Here is a 23,878-nt window from a genome sequence, read left to right on the forward strand (position 1 = left end):
AACTGAATACTGTACTCCAGATACAGCCTCCCCAGTACTGAGTAGAGGTGAAGGATGACCTCCCTTGACCTGCTGGCAACACACTTTCTAAATACAGCCCAGGACACCATAGACTTTCTTGCCCCAAAGGCACATTGCTCAGCCATGGTCAACTTGGTGTCCACCAGATCCTCAGGGCCTTTTATGCAAAACTGCTTTCCAGGTGTGTGCCCCTCAGCATATATGGGTGCAGGGGGTTGCTCCTTCCCAGGTGCAGGACTTCACATTTTTCCTTGTTGAACTTAATGAGATTCCTGTCAGTCCATTCCTCCAGCATGTCCCTCTGGATCGCAGCATGAACTTCTGGTGTATCTGTCACCCCTCTCAGTTTCATATCATCAGCAAACTTGCTGAGGGTCCAGTCTGCCCCATCACGCAGATCACTAAGGAAGATGTTGAACAGGATCAGATCCAGTCTTGAGCCCTGGAGTACACTACTAGTTGATAGCCTGCATTCAGACATTGTGCTACTGATCATCACTCCCAGGGTTCAGCTGTTCAGCCCATTTTCAATCCATTCACTAACTGCTCATCCAGCCCATACTTCAGCAGCTTCACTGTGAGGCTGTAGTTCAGGTAGACAATATCCACTGCTCTCCTCTCATCTACCAAGCCAGTCATTTCATCCTAAAAGGGTATCAGGTTAGTTAATCCTGGCTTCACTTTTGTGAATCCACACTGACTATGCCCAACAATTTTCTTGTCCTTCATATGCCTGGAAATGGTTTCCAGGATTACTTGTTCCAGGGTAAGTCCCTGGGTCCTCCTTCATGTGCTTTTAAAGATAGGAATGAGACTTCATTTCCTCCATTCCTCAGGAACCTCTCCCAGTTGTCACGATTGTTCAAAGACTATTGAACAATCCCATCACCCAACTCCCTCAGGACTCATAAGTACATCCCCCATCAGGGGCCCATGAGCTTATGTATATCCACTTTTTTTAAGTTTTCTCTATCCTGATTCTCCTCCATCAAAATGTAAGTCTTCCTTCCACCAGACTTTCTCCTCTGGTCTCCAGGGCCTTGGATTTCTGAAGGCTGATCTTACTAGTAAAGGCTGAAGTGAAGAGCGCAGCCAGTACCTCAGCCTTTTCCATGTCTTGTGTCACCAGGTCCCTTAATCCATTCAGCTGCGGGGCCCACATTTTCTCTAGTTTTCCTTCTGGTATTCATATACGTATAGAAGCCCTTCTTGTTGCTTTTGACATCGCTCACCAGATTCAGCTCCATCAGGGCTTTGGCTTTCCTAACAACATCTCTGCATATTCCTCCCAGGTTACCTGTCCCTGCTTCCATCTTCTGTATACTTCCTTTTTATATTTGAGTTTTGACAGGAACTCCTTGTCTACCCACACAAGGCTCCCCCATGCAATATACCCACTGCCCCAGTCCTGCCAGCCCATCTGTGCTAAGCACTTACAATCAAATGAGGTGACCAGTCATGAAGACATATTTAATAAACTTAGGATGGTTAGTAATACTAAGGCCATAAATCATAGAATATCTCTTTAGGAAACATGTGCATGCACTCCTGTCATTCAGACTGCTGCATCACGTGCTCTTTAGCATGCTTTCCTGAGTGTATGTGGTTTACCTTTAATGATTCTTTCTATTCAAGGTGGTTTTCATCGTACTAACTCAGGGGTGTCAAACTCATTTTCAGGGGGCCACATTAGCCTCGTGGATGCCTTCAAAAGGCCAAATGTAATTTTAGGACTGTATAAATGTAACTACTCCTACATTTGGCCCTTTGAAAGCAACCACGAGGCTGATGTGGCCCCCACTGAAAATGAGTTTGACACCCCTTTACTAACTCTTAAATCTGTCATAATGTAATTACACAAACCAAGTTGGATCAAAATATTTGTAATGAAGTCATCCATTAGAAAAATGCATGTCAGGACATAAATTGCTATTTTGTTATATTTATTCTCAATTACCTTTATGCACATGTTGGTTTGGGGCTGCAGCTGTGGAGCTATTGGCGACTCACATACGATGCAAGTGGGTGTATTCATTGGCACAAGATGTCTGCATTCAAGACACGGTGCCATCTGAAGAAAAAGCCACATCACAGCACGTTAAGGACCATTATGAGATCAGTAAGATTATAAAGAGATTTTCAATATTTTTCTGGTTAGAGTCTACATCAGCAGCAAACTCACTGGAAACATAGAAACTGACAGCAACAAATGCTTCTATTGATCCTCATAGATCAAAGGCTATTAAGATAATACAAAGAAAACTAGAAAGAGAATGTTTTGCTGACCACTAAAAATATGCCAGAAAGGTACTAAGTAAATTTTCAATTAATTTCAAATGTTACTATAAAATGTGTGCAGGTAGTAGTTCAAATCCTCCAAATTACAAACCTAAACTAAAGAGGTGCTGAATATTCTCTGTCATCACTTGAAACTACAACATTGCCCCAGACAAGACAACTTTCTGATGATACAGGGGAAAATAAATACACTATTGACTTGTTAGATCAGGTTATTATCTCTTGGGAAGAGCCTAGAGAAGATGGTCACAGGTATCACTGTAAAAACTCAGTGCCCTTACATATGTCCACACATGCCACCATTCAAGGTTTCAGGCATATTAGCTAGATCTTCTACAGCTATCATATAAGCACTAGTCAATAATTAACTAACTGCAGTAGTTAGCACTGGAATAAGATGCATATGCAGGTCCTGAAGATGTGGTAATTGTTACAGGACGAGGAGGAATCTGAATTTGGTGATGCTTCCTGGCACAAGTGAATAAAACACTATTTACTTTTTCATCATTATCCTTATTAATATATATGGCACTTGAAGGAAACTATGGTTAATTTTTCCCATAATTTAAGAATTACATCAGGTCCACTGTTAAAGGTATTGAATCAAATAAAGCAACCAGAACAGAGCTTCACAAACGAAAGCGTGATTAAATAATGGTTTTGCCAGCATTGAATGTGTAATTTGCTGAGGAATTTTTTCTTCAAAGAAGATTTGTTGATTGTTCTGATGTTCTGCTGACCTGTGCTCCTTCAGGGGGTGGGAAGCGATGTACTGGCACAGGTGGCATAGGAGATCCACATTCCTGACAGAAGTGAGACAAGGGGTCAGACAGGCGAGGTGCAGAACAGCGTGCACATCTGAAAATAAAAGCAAACTGTCTCAGCTTGTTTTGTTATTGTACTGATGCATAATAATGATTAATCTGGAAACTGTTGTGACAGGACTTAGGCCACTGATTTCTCAGTTGTGGTTTCCAAGCTATGGTGGTGCACCAGACCATGCCCCAGCATCCATTATATGAGGTTCTGAATTCTAAACAGCTTTACAAGGTTGAAAGCTCTCTGGCTGCCATGGAATTTCATACTTTCTTCCTCACTCTGTGAGGTGAACAATCTCCTGACAATCTGTATCAGGCCTCATTGCTGCAACATGAGGAACCACTGATGTAGATCACATAACACTTTCAATTTTGATAAGTCTGTGAGACTACTCCAGTGAGCAGTTTTCACGTACAGTAGGGAGGGCTATACACTAATTTAAAAAGACAGCTTTTCCTCTGATCCTACAGGTATCAGGATTTTTTTTAAATGATGAGATATTTGGTAACTGGGTATGATGAGATGTAAGTAAAACCACATGTAAGAGACTTTTCAAAGCCCTGCATAGATCACATTCTCCAGTTGTGAGCCAGTGTATGTCTTTGCTTTCTTCATTTTTATAGGGCCCCATGATATTATCAACTTGGTTCCAAAGCCAATTACTCAGTTACTTTCCAAGAACAAACATATTAAAAAGAGAACTCACTTACTTGAGGAAATCTGTTTCCCTCTGGATCCTTGCCACCTGTGTGCTTGCTAAGCTTTTCCGGCTTGTTACTGCAGAAGAACTAGCAAACTGAAATAAAGGTAATTCTATAACCTTAATAAGCGGTTATTTGAAAAATGAATGTAAGAGTAACTATTTGAGACACACTGCCCTGAAATGCATTGATTTAATTAATATCTACCACACTTGATCTCCCTATTAGCTGCATTAAGGACCCACAACTTCTTCCAATAAAAATAATGTATTGCTACTTACTTCCAAGACAGAGTTACTAAATATTAAGTTTTAAATATCAACTTGCCAACTTATAGCAATAATTATTTGCTAATTGCAGATTCAGTAATGTATTAAAAGAGAATTGGTAGGAATGGAGGTATTGTTAGATTGCTTTGCCTGGTTTTGTCCTTACTGATAACTGTGTGTTGTTTTGGGCACTTCTATTCTAGTCTGCCATGACCAGTAAATTTAAATGAGTAGTGTATAATACAGCCAAAGGCATTAATTTCTGAGATATTATATGAAAACGATCACAAATCTTCACCTCTCTACTTTTTCAGAGCTTAATTCTGATGACAGCCTTTAACAGTTTTCCTCAAAACCCCTTTGCTTACCTGTAATGAATCTATTGGTGGTGCTGAGACGGGTTCCTCTCTGTACTCTGTTGTTTCCAAATGATTGGCAGAGAGCTGTGGTCCTTGCAGGGACATGTGAGCAGTCTTTTTTTCTGTTTCAAAATCTAAAATTACAATACTGTTACTCCACTGTCATTCACTTCATGCAGTTAACATGAATATTACATTCAACCATTTTAAATTCCAATAGCTAAGCATATTTTAAAATGTATTTGACATCCAGATTTTGGGTTCAAATAAACTGCCTGGAATTACAGGAAATTAAACTACAAGAGACATCATTCTTCTCTGAAAGAGCTTACTTTTTTATTTTTCTCAATTTGTGGTTTTCTTCCTTCCTGCTTGCTCAAAATAACCTCAGATCCTAAGAGTAAATTAATGAGTAAACATTAATATGATTCCCTGCTCTTAAACAGTACTATGTCCATTACTATGGAATGACAGGCTTAATGTATAGAGAAAATCTGGGTCAAGTTTTCATTTCTGCTTGGTGTACTTCATTTGGAATACTACTGCAAGCAAACACTGGTAAAGAACTCCATAAAGGATTTGCAATCCCATCAATTTAACAGCATTTTCTGGTACAAAGGGAACTATAGACTGGGCTTTGTTATGTTGCTCAGAAATGAATTAATTTTTAATATGTTTTAAGAGGTAATGCGATGTGTATGGAAGTTAATTTTTGTTCTCTATTTGCAGTGTTGAACAACAGAAATAGAATTCCCACAGGGTGTTCTGTCTTCTGAGATGGTTTTGAAATTACACGTTTTACCAATGATATAAGAGGAAAACCTTATACTGCACATTTTGAGTTAAGACAGAAGTCTATTTCAGTCTTATGAAGTAATACTATACCTTGAAAATTTTGGGGTGCTTCACCCCAAGCAGACTTGATTTCCACATTCACTCCATTCTTCTTTGGTTTTGTAGTAAACATCCCACCTCTCCTCTCCTAAAAAGTAATTCCATTTGACTTCCAAATGAAATGTTTGGTTTGCACTAATCTTCTCCTGCTATAGTTATTTGTTATGATTTTAAAAATACATGCTCATTTTCAATGCAAGCATTTGAAAATCTTAGATAATAAATGTATTTTTAAAATATTTGACTTGAACTGCTAATGAGAGGCAAGTGAAGAAAATTAAAAAAAAATGCCCACTTGAAATCTTAGTATTACAAAAACGATGAAGGCAACAAAGATGGGCAGAAGTAATAAAGTTTATAAAAACTATAGGCAATCAGGTTTTCATCTCTATGTAATGCCATACATACAACATTTTATATTCAGACATGGAGATAAACTTGCCAAAACTTGCCTGTGTGGTGATATCTTTTAGGAAATTCTTGTCATTGTCTTCAACAGAGAAGAGGATGTTTGGTTGCTTGTATTCTACCAGAAATACCTTTGTTACAACTGTACTCTCTCTGCAGTCCCTGAAAATCAATGTTCATAAAGCTATATATATATGCCACAAACCTATGTGCAGTAAAAAGTATATCACTGATGAACATGGCTTATTTGCTGGTACATCTCTTCCAAGATTGTGAGTCATTATTTCAGTTAGTAAATATAATCCTGAGCAATACTCTCAAATAACTACTGCCTTGTTCTGTTCTTTTTTTTTCCAGTTTAAAATGTGCACACTAAGAAGTTATCAATAAAAATGTAATAATATTTTAATCCCTCAACAACTTTTACATGTAAAACTCTCAATACTCCTGTATCTGCTTTTTGAGGTAACTACTGTTTGCCAGCAACACAGAAAATAGAGGAGAGCAAGACTTTTATTCCATTCATAATACCATATTCATTTTCCCAGTCAAGCAGCAGGTAGTATTATATTCATTTGATATACCAACTGTCATGTTCTATCATTTATTGAACTACAGCAGTAACATTAAAATGGCTATAAATGACTAAACCATTTATTCAGGATTTATTGTGATTCTAGAGCATATATTTAGCCCACCTGAAAACGTCTTAATAAAAACATGCTGGAAACAAGTGTTAATCCAGATAGTGATATCAGAAAATACAGGTAAACCCAGGTTTGTATTGATATATTCTGGTGCAGACACAAGCAAAGGATACCTGTGGGTGCTAACAGTGGGGGAACAGCAAGCACAAATCCCCAACTGCAGTGGAAGTTTCTTTTTCCTTGGAAATAAAATATAATAAAACAGAGTACAGGCAGAGAATGCATTTCCTCTCTCTGTCTAAGCTTGAAGTTAGTTTGGAGAAAGTCAATGGCCATGCAGCAAAATCCAGTTTTCTTTCTATGTATTGTATTTTTACTTTACCCTCGCATTAACATTGTACTTAAGCTGTGAGGTTTAGCATTCTGTGCTCCTTCAGGAGAAACTAAGCAGATTCCTGGGTAGACCAGCTTCTATAAATCTGCCGAATCACTGGATGACCTGAGAAACAACCATACTAGTTCCTCTGGCATTTTTTATGACCACCCTCAAAAGGATGTGCTCTGAGTATATTTCATTAGTTTCCCACCCACAGCCTCTACAGATCATTGGCCTGCATCCACAGCTCTGGAGATAAACATCTAAGAGATAATCCAGCTGAACACTTAATGGATAAAAAGCATTATAAGAAAGTGAAGTCAATACAACCCAGGAAGATCACTTAGATTGTAAACTGGCTGGAGAAAGGGGCATCTCACATTTGTGAGGTATGGAGTGCTTTACACAACATGGCTCTAAGTCATGACCAGAATGTCTGTCCCTTGCCAAAATACAACTAAAATAAAACAGGATACTTACTTTGTAACTGCCAGTGCCTTGACCATTATTTTCCCAACTGGTAATACGATAGGACCCTTATACTTAAAAGTGTTGTGTTCTCCATGGCCAGGTTTCCTAATGAGTTCAGGTTTACTTCCATCCAATGTGTAATAAATGGAGACATCAGGTGTATCTGAAAGACGGAGAGAAAGTAATCAGCCAAACTGTATTCAGCCTTTGAAATATAAGCTCTGTGCTTCAAAGTACTCACTACTCTGCTTGATTTTTCTTACATAAAAAAGCAGTTCCATGAATGACTGCACATTTGGGACCAAAGCTGTTCCTCCCATGAAAAAGTAGTCACTCAACAAATGCAGTTTCATTATAAGCAATATTTCCCTTCATAAAGTAGCTGTGCAATTTTTAAAAAATGAAAACATTGTAAAAGCTTACCCATTCTAATGACAGAAAATATATTTCCTCCCACAGTCCAAAATGGCATTTCAAATATTGTAAGGAAAACCTTTGGGGTGAGCCTGGCAAATGATACTTTCAAGCACTGGTTTTGCAGTTAAAGTGAGATGTAGCAGTTTAAGACCTTGTTGGAAGCAATTAAGACTGCTAACATCTATGAAATAATGAATATGTCAATAATATTGTTTGAATGCACAAAATTAAGTGCAAGTATATTTGGTGTATCAAAACCTGTTGGTTAATTGTATAAGTTCCTTAATGAAGTCGGCACTCCTAAGAATCATAATTAAATGCAAACAAAAGTATAGAGGCTAAAGTTTCAAATGAACACACAGGAAAAGGGTTTACATACAGTCAAAGCTCTTATTCATACCTGATTTTATTTCAACAAGAGTATTTGTGTCTATTTCATGCTTAGCCTTCCCTGGAAGAGGGATTTGAAGGGGTATGACCTGAGGAACTGAGACAGAGCCAGCTGTCATTTTTTCTCAGCAGTGATCTTTAAAAAACAAAAAGGCAGACAATATTTTTTCTAAACAGAAGAATGCATCAAGAAATAGAGTCTTTCGATGTGATTCCTTGTCTTCATTTATTTTTCTTAATGGAGAGAACACCAGGTTACTTAAACTTAGTTTTCATTAATCTTTGCATGATTTTGACATCGAAAAGAAATAAGATCCTATCAACCATCACATTTCCAACCTATTCTCCTGTTGCAGAACTGTGGTCAAAGCTTGAGATGAGCACCACTGCTTTCATTTCACTTTGGCCTAAACCAGCTTAAATCTGATTTCCATGTATTCAAGTGAGATGCTTTAGCATCATACATCAGCAATACATGGTATGTGAACCCTAATCATGGCAGGTTTGGTGTCATTTTCTCTGCAGGAAGAACCAGCCTCTTGTTTCATTGTGGCCATCTGAATATGTACAAGATGTCCTGAAAACGACTAAAGCAAGACAGCTATTACTTAAAGCCTATCTCGGCTGTTGTATGCACTAAGAATATACCTATAAAACAGGTGCCAAATAGGATTTGTCATAGTTTACTTAGTCATTACCATGCCACACAATTCAAGTGTGAAAAATTGCATTTGGATACAATAACTTCTTACAATACAAAAAGATACACTTCAGATCTTGGGAACTGATACTCAGGGCCAGGAAACATGTCTACACTAGAAGGATCTGGTCTTGTAACTGACCCCTCAATCCTCCAGAAACATCTCTCACATTACTCATCAATGCATACAGTAATGATTCAGCATGGGAGGTGTTAGTCCACACTCTCACTGGGGCTACATGAGGTTACGCCACAGCGCTGCCTGCAGCTGCCTCTGCTCAGCTGGGCTGCCCAAAACAGCAGTCAAGGAGTGCAGTCAAACTCTCCTGGGCTGCAGGGAGACACAACGATGGGTGGATCAGACGTTTACCTGACAAAAGGGGGCAGAGAATATTTTTCCTCAAAGACACAGCTACTCTTGGCACACCTGGACCAAAAACACAGTGTCCCGTTTCAGCTTTCTGAGAGCCCAGCAGTGGCGGGACAGAACAAGTCCTGCCGCCCCCCTCAGCATGCGCAGCCCCTGCCCCGCCATGGGCTCTGTCTCTGCCTGCGTTTGCTGTGCCAGGTCAGGCCTCGCTTCCCATCCCCTCACGGCTCAGCTCACCCTGCTGCGCCCCGCTCCATCCCTGCTGTGCAGCCCCTGCCACCCGCTCGGTCCCGCTGCACCAGCCTGACCACCCCACTCGATCCTGTCCCACAGCCCCGCCCACCCACGCGATCCTGTGGCAGACCCTTGCCCACCCACTCGTACAGCCCTTGCTCACCCCACTCGATCCCCGCTGTAGAGCTCTGTTTACCCCACTCGATTCCACCCCACAGCCCCGCCCATCCCGCTCCACCCCTGCTACCGAGCCCCTGCCCACCCTGCACGACTCCAGCCGCAGCCCTGCCCACCCCACTGGACCCCGCTTCACTCCACAGCTCTGCTCACGCCGCTCGATCCTCGGTAAAAAGCCCACCCCAGCCCGCCCCGCTCGATCACCGCTCGATCACCGCTCGATCACCGCTCGATCCCACCCCGACCCCCGCCCCTCCCGCCCGCCCGTTACCACAGACGCCGCGCGCCCGGCCGCTCCTCCACCCCTCCCTCCCTTGGCACCGCCAGCGCGGCCACCCATTGGTCCGCGTCTCGCTGCTTAGCAACCCACCTCGTCCTCCGCCGCCGGGCGGCTCTGACGTCATCTCACCGCGCCGGTCGTACGTCACGGCTGAGCTGTCGGCGCGTTACGCTCGTCATGGCGGAGGTGAAAGTGAAGCCGGAGGTCCCCGACCCTATGGATATAGAGAGCAGGTGCGGGGCTGGTAGTGCCGGGGGAGGGCGTCCCGGTGAGAGGCAGGGCGGCAGCGTGTGTGTTGGGCGGGAGGTTGCCGGGCGGTGAGGGCCCTATCGGCGGGAAGAAGGGTCTGTGAAGGGGCAGGGTGCGCTGGGGATCTGTGAGGACTGGCAGGGAGGTGAGGAAAGTGTCCTGGGGGGAGGTGGCAGAGATGTGAGGGGAGTAGTTAGGGCACCGGACGTGCCAGAGCCTCGGGAGATGATGGCCCAGGAGGAAAGGCTTGCTGGTGCTGGGGGGCACTGTGAGCCTGGAGCACAAGTCTGACGAGGAGCAGCTGAGGGAACTGGGGTTGTTTAGCCTGGAGAAAAGGAGGCTGAGGGGAGACCTTATCGCTGTCTTACAGCTACCTGAAAGGAGGTTGTAACATGGAGGGTGTTGGTCTCTTCTCCCAAGTAGCAAGTGGTAGGATGAGAGGAAATGGTCTCTCCTGCATCAGGGGAGGTTCAGATTGGATATTAAGAAACATTTATTCGTGGAGAGGATTGTCAGGCATTGAAACAGGCTGCCCAGGGAAGCCAGGGAAGTGGTGGAGTCACCATCCCTCGAGATGTTTAAAAGGCATTTAGATGCGGTTCTTAGGGACATGATTTAGTGCTAGAGTTAGGTTAGGTTATGGTTGGACTCGATGATCTTGAGGGTCTCTTCCAACTGAAATGATTCTATGTATTTTGTGCTGGGGCTGGGAAGTGCTGAGGTGGCAGTGAGGGATGGGGTCTGGTTACCTTCTGCTGTCCTCGTGTCTTTCTCTTCTTGGAAAATTTTACAGAGGGGAATTGCAACTTTTCTGCATTAAATTAGTGGATTCTAAACAGGATTTCATCAGTATCTGCAATTTCTGACTCGCTAGCAATTCCTTCCCATCAGAAGCTTTTGTATAATGAAACTGCAGGGAGCAGAAAATCCATGTACTTATTAATGAGAGCAACGTAAAAGTAAAATGGAGCACCATGCTCAGTGTTGTCACGAAGAGTAAAGGTAGTTTGTCCAGCAGTTGCAGAGTTGTGTTTGTTAGCACAGGGAGTATATGCTAAGTTCCCTCAATAGATATGACTGAGAAACAGTTCACTGGTACTTTTTCCCTGGATCATTCTTTTCCCTTTCTTCCATTCTGACTCTAATATAATACTGTTTGGATTTGGGTTTGGATGCAACAGAACATGATTTTAATCTTATTTTGATCTGCCTCCAGGATTATTGAGCTGTGCCATCAGTTCCCTCATGGTATCACAGACCAGGTGATTCAAAATGATATGCCTCACATGGAAGCCCAGCAGCGAGCCATGGCGATCAACAGGCTGCTCTCAATGGTAGGGTGATCTCACCTTCCTCATATTACTTCAGCCAACCCAGCGCACGCTTCGTACACACAATTGGGCAGGGCTAGCAAATTAATCCCTTTGGATTTAGTGGTGTTTGCTATAATGTACAGTTATTAATACCATAACTTACTTTGGTTGCCATAGCCGATTAAAACATACCTCAACTTAGTCTTTCCGTGCAGTAATACAAGCTTACCATAAAACTATATCTCCCTAGGTGAGGATGCTACCACCGAGAAGTACATTTGATTTTTTTATATGTCTAAAGTTCTTTGATCTTCTTTTTCCTGTGCGTTTCATTGTAAAGCAGCATGTGATACAATAGTCTAATGTAACAGATGCAGGTGTAGTTGCAGTGGTTCAGCAGTTGGTGAGACAGGCATGGGTGATAACCACAAGGTCGATTAATGATGGGGAATGAGTAAGCTAGAGGATGTTATTAGAATGGATGTTATTCCATACTTTCATATGTGAAGGTCTTCTCTGAACCCCTCACAAAATCCCAAGGTTGTAGATTACTCTGATAAAAAGCAGTTGAAACACCTCAAGGGATTTTTTGCATCTTCTGTAAATGTCCCACATCTCCCTGGGCATTCGACTTTAGTGTATCAGGAGTGAGCCTAAGGTAGGAGCAGGGATCACTGTCAACTTCTGCCACATGTTCAGGAACAGATAGCATAACATAGTCATGTTAGTTCAGTGTGGCATAAACATGAGTATCAGCTAAATGTTCAAGGGTCAAGGTTCCTTTCAGTTCCTTAGCTAGCTGCTTCAGGGGTATGTGAAGTCAGGAGACTGACTGGTGCAGTGGGGAGAGCATTGTTGAAAAGAAGGGCTTTCTCAGAAAGAGCAGTGGTGGAAAGTATCCAAACTGAGTGAGGTGCAGTGTTTTTTGTTTTGTTTCATAACAGAAACTTCTTAGCTTGGAGCCATACTAGGTGACAGTGGAAGTAGTCTAAATCTCTCTCTTTGTGGTCTTTCTGTTATAGTTATGAGATTGATCAGCATGTTGGATGTGAGCTTGTGTATTCAGTACCTTTTGAATTGGCTGCATTTCACAATGAAGAATTCTCTAGAATTTGTTTAAAAATAGATGCCTTGGGGCATGGGGTGTGTGTGTGGGGAGATGTAGTAAGTACCTCAAACATGGGGGAAAAACTGCAGTGAGAGCTCAGACTTTATAAGCATCAGGTACTTCACTTAAGATCAGCTGCAACTATTTCATCTGTAAAAAAGCATTGAAGGGGATGATCTTGAGGTGTGAGCTTCAATCAACCACATAATGCAAATCTGTAAGAAACAAGGCTGTAACTGTGGGGAAAAGATTAGCTGGCAATGAAAGAGTGAATGTTAGTTTATGCTGTTATATACACAATTATGTTCTTGGGCTTGTCTAATTGCTTGCCTTTTCTGAATGGGAACTAAAAAGTTGCCTGGCTTAGGCACAAGTTTTAAGGGCAGAACGAATGTTTTGTGTTGTAAGAAGTGCTGGTAACTTGCCTCTGAGAGCCGCTGTCAATCCTGGCTGGCAATTTTCCAGTGGTTTCTAGTTAGTAAAAAGTAGAACTTTGCTACTGGGACTCAGAATTGTTCAAGATTTGTGCAGTAGAGCTCCAACATGATTTCTGGGTAGCCATGCAAATTAGTGTTTTGGTGGAAAGCAAGAGCAAAGTATACAAGAATGTGATGTCCCTTGTACAATGGTGAAAGTTAGGAGAAATAGTAGGAATTGCAGGGATGTTGTGGGAGAGGACAGGAACTGCATTTTTTATTTCTGACAACTGATGATAAACAGCTACTTGTAGGGGGAATAAAATATCCTCACAGGTATTACTATTCTTGTAGGGAAATAAATATCCTCACAGGTATTATTGTTTCGAGTGGTTAGAAGTGTTAGTTTTTCACTTTATTCAGTTGACATGCAATAAGGTTTTTAATTTGGAATATTAGAAGATTTTTGCCATGTTCTGAAACAAGCTGTTTGAAGGACAGTAAATGCATTGTGCCCATCTCTTCTAGGGGCAACTGGACCTTCTCAGGAGCAATGCAGGTCTCCTATATAGAATCAAAGAGTCTCAAAACGCAAGGTAAGCCTTGTGTTTGCTAGATGAATATATTTGGAACACAAATCTGCAACTCACATGCAGTATTGCTCAGAATACACTAAGTAATGTAATACGGATTCTGTAATATGGGTGTTACAGAACATAACTGCTTGTTTCCGGAGGGTAGATTTAACTCCTCTGAGCTGATCCTGAAAACTGTTCTAGGTATAGTGGTTTGTACTGAACAGAAGGTGCCATGAGACTACAGTTCTAACTTGCTAGCAAAGTTCCTGGTCCAGGTGACAGTGAAGTCATCTGTGCAAACATATGTATATGCTCAGGTGAAATCCAGCTGAAGCCTGTCCATATCCTTTGCAAACTGTGGTTCTGTGGTCTTCCTCACTGCTCATGTTACAGGATCAGCACTCATGTTTACAGTTGTTCCAGGAGGCCACTTGAACTAGTGCTTATGCTCTTTGATTTATTAAAATGTACCTTTAAACTGTGTCTTGTGTTGCCTATGTAAATCTGAGCAGAAGATGCCTAGACATGCTCTGAGAAGAAATATCCTTCAAAATTACTCTTGATGCAGATGTGTCACCCTCTCTTTAAAATGCATGGGAAAAAGATTGCTGAATTCAGGCTTCCTTAGACCAGTGGAAAGCCACGTCTTAGAGTTGTGAGCACGCTACTGTTCCTTTGTAGGCATTCTGTCTGGAGGCAGATTATCCTGAAATATGCTCTGTGCTGTATTTAACCTTCCACAGTTGTGTTAATATGTGACTCTGAGTTCCCAACTGTTAAGACAAGTTGAGTGACTGCTGCTTAGTCACTTTTATTTCATACTGTACTCTTTTTTTTTTCTTTACTGTGGCTTCTTGCAGGCAAGTTTGGCTTGATCCAGAGAGGTTTAGTGTCATGTATTATATTTACCAATGGCTAGGTATTGTGTAGTTGTTTGTTGTTGTGTGCTTGGTTGGTTTGGTTTGGTTTTGTTTCTTTTTCCCTTTGTGCATTGTTTTTTTCCATAGTATTTAATTTAAAACAAATCCAATTTCTTTCAGATTTTGGACCTCTCAAAAATCCTGATGTCTGTCTTATTTTACAGTAAAATGAAAGGCTCTGACAATCAAGAGAAACTGGTTTACCAAATTATAGAAGATGCAGGCAACAAAGGTAAAATAAATTATAACTGTGAATGGTACGAACTCTGTTTACGTATGGAAGTGTTTCTGTCCAGACTTTTAAATGCTTGTCCAGACAATACAAATATAAAATCTAGAGACCCTATACCAGGTCTGTAGCTAGTGTTCCGTGTGTCTACTTTCTAAAAACAAAGGAGAAGATGACATATTTCTCTGTTAAAATAACAGCCTGTCTTGGTTGACTTTTGAGGGGGGCTCTTTTAGAATACTTGGAATATGAATTACCAGTTATCTATGGGACTGCCAAGCTGATGAATCTGCAGAACACAAACCGCTTAAAGTAAAATGCGGTATCTGTATCGGATTTAATGTCTAGTAACTAGGCTTTCTCAGCAGTTGTTGCACACTATGGTTGAGAGATGGCAGGTAGAATTGGCTGTCATTTTTCTGCTGAAGCAAACACAAGTTACCTAAAAATGCAAGAATGTTTCTCCGATGTATTCATGTTGGCAGTGAAATAGGGCCCACTTGTAAGAGCTCTCCGAGGACAGGCAGAGGGCAGGACAGTGTGGTGGTTGTGGTATGCATTTCTTGGTTTTGTCAGGGTTTTTGTTTGTTCCGTTCCCTCCTGTCCCTTCCCTCTCTTTTGCTTTGCTAGGAGTGGTAGGATTGAGAATACATCCTGTGGTTGGCAAGCGAGTCAAGCAATGCTGTTATATGACTTTTGGTTTGTGAGTATGTACAGAAATACATGGTTTCTTCTATTAATTTCTGTTCACTTCTTTCTTTTTAAACAGGTATTTGGAGCAGGGACATTAGATACAAAAGTAATTTGCCTTTAACAGAGATCAACAAGATTCTGAAAAACTTGGAAAGCAAGAAACTAATTAAAGCAGTTAAATCTGTGGCAGTGAGTATTTTGTGACTTCTTGCTTTTTAGCCATTTCAAATGTTTGCTGCATGCTGTGTATGTTTGAACAGGAGACTGAGAGCAGAGAAACCTCATTCTCCCTACAGCTTTCTCACTGACTATGCACCAGCATTTAATTCTGCCTTTAGTATTCAGGTTTGAGGTGCAACAGATACAAGAGGCTATTATGTTTATTAAACAATCAACGCACTTTTGACAAACTGATTAACAATCTAATTAATAAACACATCACTATTCATATACAGTTTTATCACTCTTCACACCACTGCTAATTAACACCATTACTATCAAGTCGCAGTTTTGGTTCTTTAAATTCTTTATCGCTGTTGTGTGGTGCTTACTACTAATCTGCAGTTCTATCACCATTTTCTCTGCTCTTCCGTACCTGAGGTTTAGGACATAAAACTAGGGCAGCATCTGGTGGGTTTCCCTCCAGCATCCCAATAGGCTTAATTCCTGCAAGTCTGCAGATCCTGACTTCTCTTGATATTTGATTTTTATACCTTATTCTCTGTTCTTGTTTCTTAATTCTCTTTTCTACTACCTGTTTTTCCTTTCTCCACTAGTCTCCACCCAAATAAGCAATATGCAATAATTACTTTTTCTTCATTGGTCCCAATGTTGCTGTACCACAATTTGCTATTTCTGATACTAAAGCAACCTCACCCTTTTACACAGGACTAGTGATATGGTTACCTAGCTACAAGTGGCCTTGCAAGGTTCCCCTTACCTGCAGATCCTGAAACTCCCTTCAGTTATCTCCTTCATGCTGGATTTGTATTGTTTACTTCAAACAATTTCTAAAACCTTTGTTTCCGTTTTAGTCTTGGTTCCTCTATTTTGTTCCAGTTATTCAAGTACTTTCTTATGTGCTAATAGTTCATGTACTAGAATAGGGCTTATCCTTTTCATGCTTGTTTTGCACTCATGGAGCATCCTGCTGTCCCTTACCTGCTTAATTACAAGTCATTGGTGTTAGCATGTTCTTTGGACATTCTGCTGGTTTCCAGCTGAGATTTTGTCTTTTGCAGGGTCTGGTAAGCCACGAAGATCACTTGTTTGTAAACTTTTGGAAGTTTTATGTTGTGTGCCTCTTCTGTGTGCGAGTCTCATCTGCACTGTAGAGGCTATACCTTGGCATGTGCAGGTGTGCATTTTTTTGGAGGGGGCAGAGGGGAGTGAGAGGTGAGGGTAACCTTCTAAATAAAAATAAAATGGAGATAGAGAAGTTGAGCATAGCAGTAGCTTTTTAATATTCTTGTGGCAGATGCTGGCTTTATCTAAGGGATGTAGTGCTGCTAACATTGCTTCAGTGGTTGCTGAGTAGTCCTCTGGACAACAATTGTCCTTTAACTGACTACTTAGATCAGGACTGAAGCAGTATTCCCATTTACCCTGTCTAGGTGTGGCAGTAAGGGCTGGGCTCACAAGAGTTAACTTTAGCTGCAGGTTTTAATTATGTAAGGGGTCTTCTGTCATCAGTGCTTGGGTTGAATCCTGCAGAAATAGCTGAAAGCTTCTGCATTGTTTGTCTTTGGCATCTAAGCACACCTTCCTGCCCTCCTTTGACTGTGGTGGGGGATCAGAGTCAATACGCTAAAATCAGCCTCACTGAAGAAGATCTCAGAGTTTAGTATTGTGTGTACATTGTTATTAGGATTCTCTCTTAAAACACCAGTTATAAAATGATTAGGAATCTAAAGGTATTGATCTTCTCTTTATTTCCATGTTAAGGATAGCTCAAGTCAGCTGGATTGCTGTGCCCTAGATTTTAGGAGTAATGAACTAAATCTCATTTGCAGAAATCTTCTTAAATATTCCTTTCAAATAGAAGACTTTCAGCTGTTAAGAGCCATGTGCTTTTCTCTAACAGGCATCCAAGAAGAAGGTGTATATGCTCTATAACCTGCAGCCAGACCGGTCAGTGACTGGCGGGGCTTGGTATAGTGACCAAGACTTTGAGTCTGAATTTGTGGAGGTGTTAAATCAACAGTGTTTTAAATTTCTGCAAAGTAAGGTGAGTGCCGCTACTAAAGTCACCTTCCACTTGTTTTGTGCAAGTAATTATTTTATTTATAAAACCAGTGACACGCAGGGCTTAAGTTTTCCATAGTGTTTTCCATAAGTGTTGGCCATTGTTATAACAGGATTGGCAAATCTGTACTGGACAATTGTTTTTGTCACAGCATTTTAATGTTGTATTTTAATAATTAATATTTTCACACCCTGTACACGGAGTGAAGTGTTCAGTCTCCAAGGTCCAGTGACAAGCTAGGAAGCAAAGAACACAGGACCAAAAAAATCTAGCAGAAGTCACTGCCTTCCCTGCAGAGCTCCTAGTTTCTGAGAGGGTAGAAGGCAGTAGTCAGTCAGCTCTGCCTAGAAGACAATTTTCTCTAGTTTAGCTGTCAGAGAAGCCTGCTTGCCATTAAATAAGTCCTATGCAAATTGCAGCATTTCTCTATTCTATTAAAATATGTTTTAACTGGTGCTAGGTACAGCAGAAGCTTTTTTTGTTAACAAAATTCCAAATGCTACTATTCCTTCATATCAGTCTAAATCACTGTTTACATTTTGTGTCATATTTAGTGTAAAATTATACTTAGTTGTGCACTGCTTTGTCTTGCCTATATCAGTTTTAAGGACATAGGCTTAAGTGCTAAATAAGAAACATGTCCTAGAAATGGCTTCTAAATCAACTTTTATACTTCAGTCTGCCTGAAACTGAACCATGAAGGAGGCTCTTGGCTATGAGTACTGGCTGTAACACATCTTTGCTTTTTTCTCAGGCAGAGGCAGCTCGAGAGAGCAAACAGAACCCTATGATACAGAGAAACAGCTCATTTGCCTCATCCCATGAGGTGTGGAAATACATCTGTGAACTGGGTATCAGTAAGGTCCGAATAGATTCATCTTGCTACAGTCAAAACTGTCAGTGTATAACTAGTTGCAGGAGTTGGGCCCTGCAAATTTGGTGAGGGTCTGATAATTGCTTTAGTACCCTACAGATACTGTAATGGAGGTGGGCTTTGCAACTTTATTGCTTTTGAGGAGGGTGAGTGGTGATGCATGGGATTCTGGGATAGTTTGTATGTGTGGGTTTTTAAAGATGCATAGAAGAATTTGCGTTCAGATGCTTGCTGATAGAAACTGGAATAAGTATTCCTATAACAGTCGCAACTGGGATATATTTTATGGTTTCTCTAAAGTTTGCCTATGCACTTCAAGCAGTTTTAAGGGAGGTAAAAAACCGAAAAAAAATATTTAAAACACCCTGCAATTATTGGTCACTATCAACAGGCCTATCTTCAGTAGTCTGGGTTTTTTGTTTGTTTTTCTTCTTTCACAATAATTTTCTTGTAAAACTGGAAATGTATTGTGTTAGGATAATGTAGACACCTGAAGTGCATAGGGAAGTTCTTTTTGGTAAGCCAAGGTTAATGTAATCCAAAAGTGCTTGGGAGGTAGGAGGTATTGTTATTTGCTTTACTTCTTGCATCTGCACAACCCCATAGAGTGCCCCAGTGAGAGCAGTGCCTTTTTCTGGGCTAGGTTAGAACTTGAAGGATTTGTTACTCATGGTGTTTGCTTGTTTCCTCCTTGCAGGACTTATTGGCACGTGTCTTTCCTAATACTTATTTGGCAAATTATTTCATAGGTAGAGTTGTCAATGGAAGACATTGAAACCATTTTAAATACACTAATATACGATGGAAAAGTGGAGATGACTATTATTGCTGCAAAGGAAGGGACAGTAGGCAGTGTGGATGGACAGATGAAATTGTACAGAGCTGTTAGTCCTCTCATACAGCCCACTGGATTAGTCAGGACGCCCTGTGGACTCTGTCCTGTAAGTAACTAATTCTGTATATAAATACGTGGGTGCCTGCAAATTTTGAATACAGTCCTGTGAATGGCTAGCCAGCACAATGCAAGGTTATGCCCATGAGTGATCCTCATGGCTTTCTAAGCCAGTTATGCTTATGAGTGGTATCTGTGATGCCTTATCTGTGGTGTAAGAGGCAGGTTCTTTTGTTTAGACCAGGATGTTTCCCACTTACATGTCTCTTTACTGTATTGTATGTGAAAGGGCGCTGTCAAGTGTAGCCCATTCCAAATTACATTATTATATTTTCCCATCCCAAGTTTGCCTATTTATGATTTTTAACAAGGTAACTTACTTCTTTCTGGCTTTTGGCCTCTCCTGCTTGGATTGTAAACTGATATGTGGGTAAAACTTGCCACTGTGTCTGTTCACATCATTTACTACAGCGGGGTCTGTTTTGCTTCATTGTGCTCACATTACTCTTCCTCAGAGCTGGCATTGGACTTTCTAGATTTTGGTCTCTGTTAGGCTACTGCTTTTCTACTAGGGAAGGAGCAGAAAACATGCAAGCGTGTTACTTCCACTTAGATCGTGCTCGCTATATATATATAAAATTACTGACACAGGACTTTCTTTTTTAGGTTTTTGATGATTGCCATGAAGGTGGTGAGATTTCTCCATCAAACTGTATTTATATGACAGAGTGGCTGGAGTTCTAAAGTGAAAGAAAACTGTGAACTCAAATCTCTGCTTCACAGCCAAGGTGACAAAGCAACTTGCTTTTTTCAAAGTGGACTTAAAAATTTGTGAGCAACTTCAGGACATGGAGTGACTTTATTTTCAATGAAACATAAAGGAGCAGCCTATCTGTGTGAGCAGTCCTGTGAGTGGACTGGAAATTGAGTCAGCACTGAAGGTCAAGGCTGAAGTGGAAAAGTAGATCCATTCCTGTACTAAAAATTGGTTGTGTGACTTGAAAACAGCCATACAACAGCTGGGTGGTGATGCACTGCTTCCAAGTACTGTCTTGAGCACTCATTCATTCTGAATGAGAGAAAAGAAGTCATTAGCAGATCAGAAAAACTTGCTAATGAGTGTTGCCAAGAATGAGATCCCAAACTTTGCTTTCAGACTAATGCTACTGGTGAGTGCTTAAGTCCTAAAGCTGACACTTTTCTCCTATGATACCTGCCATCTAATGGAAGACTAAGAATCTGATGTGGGAAAATATGTCAAACAGAACTCACTGATTCTTTATTATCTTTCTTACCTGCCATTAAAATCTTGATTTTTCTTATGTACAGCTGTGCTTCATTTCTTCCACTGCTGCCATTTCCTGGTGATGCATCTGTTGTATTTATTCCTTCATCAGACAGCTATAAGATCACTGTCAAATCTGTATTGGTGTGTTCTGGCAGATGCATCATGTACATGTGTCTGCTGAAATTTTAAGCGGAAGTATTCTGGGAAGATGTGTTTTTCAGAAGAGAAAAGTAGTTCCTCTGGCCTGATGGCACATGAAAAATTTTTATAGATTATCTGAATACCCTGAGGGTTGTAAAAGATGCCAGTGACAGTTGTGTGTACATAAATATGGCCTCTGGACTTTGTGGTCTGAGAGGGGCATGATACTGGCATATCATCAAAAAGCACAATCTTCTCTTCCTGTGATGTGGAGCCAGTTTGTGTTTCTCTGAAGTGACTCTCCTTCTCTGTGTGACTCTGGACTGATGAATTAGCAATAGCATGCAGACTGTGGTGGCTGGTGTAAGACTTATGCCCAGGGCATGCTGGGCCATGGATCTCTTGAGAGAGCTGTGTCTAATTTCCTTTGGCTATCTACGTCTGTCTGGCAGTATGAGAGGGGTGATACTGCCTTTACAAAATGCAGGTTCAAATCTCACTTGGGAAGTAAAAAGATTTTTGTACCAACAATGCTATGGTAATTAGTTACTGCATATAATCAAGCAACCTCTAGGGGGGAAAAAGTTCCTTTTTTCATAAATTAGAACATTGTGCATATATGGTACAACCAGCTCTCCACCATCCAGAACACAAGAGGTCTGGATGAAGTACTAGCAGGCAGGGAAGCATAGATGTGAAAGTGCAGAGACAGTCTGGTCCCAGTACAACCTGCTACATGTGGCTTAATCTTCCTGGATCTCTATACAATCATGCAGCATCTTCATGATAGCCTTCCAGCACTGGGAAACAATTAGTGGGCCAAGCACAACACTGGACCTGTTGCATGTAGCGATTTTCAACATTTTCTGTCTGAAAATAAGCCTTCCTGGACACTGTTGGGAGGGCAATGGTGAAGGAGTTACCAGCATGCCAGGTGAATGGTGGGCTAACATAGCTATTTCAATACTGTCTGGGAGTTTGCACCTTCTAAAAACTGTCTGGATCCCATATAAGTTCAAATCTCGCTCAATTCCTGTTCGTCTACTTACACTGTGGGTTGTGAACAGAAGGCTAATGGTGCTAAGTGCTGTACCGATAATAAAACAGAATAAATGGTTCCTGTCCCATACAGGGACGATATAGATACAGAAGCAAAGGTTCCTTGTTTGCAAATAGGCTGCTGTCTCCAGCTGGAGCAAACAACTGAAACTGATAAGCTGTCCATGAGAGGAGTGTGATTGTATTAGCTAGTGTGAGCACCCACAGCTGGCTTGCTCTTTTGTTGCAGCTTTGTCTCTAGCTGACAGAGATGCATATCTCTCCAGAAGCAGATAAGTTCTTACAAAAGTGATGTGGGGGTGAAATGATCAGATGTTTGTTCTTTTTCTGCCCCTTTAACCACTCAACACACTGAAGCCTGAGGAAAATGCTGCTCACTTCACTGGAGGGAGCCTTAACCTGAGTTTCAGATGGCCAAAGGTAATTTCATTGAGGTGTGTGGATGGGGTTGCCTTTGTCTTCCTGCCTTCAAAGAGGACCTGACACAATGGGGTGCTGAATCCTGTTGCTGCAGAGATAACATGTTGTTTGTGCTCTACTGCAACTAGAAGATAGCTTTCAGGGAAACAAAGTCTTTATCATGTAGGTATGTCACTTTATGCAGCGTAACCAAATTAATTGGTAGTAAGAAAAAGGATGACGAGCTTGCTGTCTGTGAACAGCTTTAAGTACTAGAGAGTTGGTTTATTAAGCGCTTGAAATTCTGGCTCATTTGTTTTGGATTTGACCTTAATAGTATTTTTTTTTTTTCCCCCCTACTTGAGTTCCTTCAGTCTTCCCTTTTACCTGGCAAAGCCGTTCCCTTTACAAACTGGTATGAAATGTAATGTTTTGAGGAAGCTACTCTATTAGCTCCAGTACTGGAAAACACATATGTGTAGAAAGTTGAGAGCTAAAGGTAATGGGTGACCACTTGGGAGCATGATCTGCTCATTTCTTTATGCATGTCTCATACAAGAGGTTGCAGTTCAGCTGCTGCAGGACCACAAGTTACCTTCTGGGTGGGTGAGCTCAGCCCCATTATTGTGAACCCTGGGTGTGCAGACCCTGCTGTGAACCTACCGGGCTGTTCTCAGCAGTTTCCTCCCCAATGGTAACGGACTGTACAAAAGCAAGTTGCAGGCTGGTCACACCCGAATGCCATTTTCACATAGAATCAAGTAGAAGATTGCTTTTAATTTCCGAGAGAAACATCAGTACCAGGTTTTATTGTGAACGGAAGGAGAGTACAGCAGTGGGTACTGTTTAACATGTCTGGTCTTTACAGTCCAAAGTTTAAAACATTAACAGTTATGGCAAGCTTGAAGCTTTGATAGGGAAAACATGTGCTGAGTGGCTGTTGGGGTTTTCCTGTGGTGTGGTGTGGTGTGTGTTTTTTAAGCCCATGTTGGAGGTGTGGAGTGCAATGATTGTGCATCTGGTGCTGTTTGAGTGCCATCTTTTGTCCCATCCTGGTATGGCTCCCCTACAGCTCAAGAAAGAAAAGGGAAACTCTTAAACCATGCTCTGGTTTCCTGTTTTGCCTCCTCATGCAGTGAAATTTTTGGGAAGAAACAATGGTGAGCGGGGACAGCTGGGTCACCTGTTGCTGCCAAACACTTCATGCTTGGAAACAGGGTATATACACCTCAAACGGGGCTGTCCTGCACTACACACAGGCAGCCTTCCCCTCTGACTTCATGTAGATTGGACTCTTTATCATTTAATCTGAGAAATGGGTAGCCAGGCGCTTGGCCACACTGAGCCCAGCTTAGCCGGCAACCTGGAGAGGACAGAAAGTTACTGTGTGAGATGGTCCACAGGTGGTGTCCAAGTTTTTGTTGAAAATATTCACTTCCTACCTGAGAAAGTTAATTATTGCACTTCACGCACTCTTCAGGAGATCCTGGGTTGAAGTGGGGAGGAGGGGAAGTGGAGCTGAAAGCATTCTTCTCTTTCAGTTGTTAAAAGAAGTTAAGGCTTACGTAAGTAGTCTTTGTGTTTTCTCCCTCTCTAGCTTTTTGAGCAAGCTTGCCATTGTTTCCGGAAAACAGAAGAATGGG

General features: G+C 41.4%; 2 protein-coding genes across 3 annotated transcripts in view; one reads left to right on the top strand and one right to left on the bottom strand.

Annotated features, from left to right (window-relative positions):
• The window catches only part of DZANK1 (double zinc ribbon and ankyrin repeat domains 1), a 31,560-nt gene extending 21,660 nt beyond the window's left edge, over nt 1-9,900 (bottom strand). Inside the window, exons 1-10 of the mRNA XM_065834514.2 lie at nt 9,823-9,900; nt 9,141-9,197; nt 8,081-8,206; nt 7,273-7,426; nt 5,814-5,931; nt 5,353-5,449; nt 4,477-4,601; nt 3,849-3,934; nt 3,060-3,177; nt 1,979-2,092 (exon numbers count right to left, since the gene is read on the bottom strand). Coding sequence (XP_065690586.1) covers nt 1,979-2,092; nt 3,060-3,177; nt 3,849-3,934; nt 4,477-4,601; nt 5,353-5,449; nt 5,814-5,931; nt 7,273-7,426; nt 8,081-8,189 — 921 coding nt within the window. The 5' untranslated portion in view covers nt 8,190-8,206; nt 9,141-9,197; nt 9,823-9,900. The remainder of the gene's footprint in view (nt 1-1,978; nt 2,093-3,059; nt 3,178-3,848; nt 3,935-4,476; nt 4,602-5,352; nt 5,450-5,813; nt 5,932-7,272; nt 7,427-8,080; nt 8,207-9,140; nt 9,198-9,822) is intronic.
• A 48-nt stretch (nt 9,901-9,948) lies between these two features.
• Nucleotides 9,949-20,670, top strand: POLR3F (RNA polymerase III subunit F). Of its 2 annotated transcripts, XM_065834434.2 has the most exons (9): nt 9,949-10,064; nt 11,297-11,414; nt 13,446-13,513; nt 14,580-14,647; nt 15,414-15,526; nt 17,421-17,564; nt 18,337-18,444; nt 19,206-19,397; nt 20,015-20,670. In XM_065834434.2, the coding sequence occupies exons 1-9, from the start codon at nt 10,009-10,011 to the stop codon at nt 20,090-20,092; spliced, it is 945 nt and encodes a 314-aa protein (XP_065690506.1). In that variant the 5' UTR covers nt 9,949-10,008; the 3' UTR covers nt 20,093-20,670. The 2 variants fall into 2 exon arrangements, with proteins under 2 accessions (XP_065690506.1, XP_065690508.1); XM_065834436.1 differs by lacking the exon at nt 13,446-13,513 and having other exon boundaries at nt 9,968-10,064.
• The last annotated feature ends 3,208 nt before the right edge of the window (nt 20,671-23,878 follow it).

This window comes from Patagioenas fasciata, chromosome 3 (assembly GCF_037038585.1).
Source record: "Patagioenas fasciata isolate bPatFas1 chromosome 3, bPatFas1.hap1, whole genome shotgun sequence".
NCBI classification, from domain to species: domain Eukaryota; kingdom Metazoa; phylum Chordata; class Aves; order Columbiformes; family Columbidae; genus Patagioenas; species Patagioenas fasciata.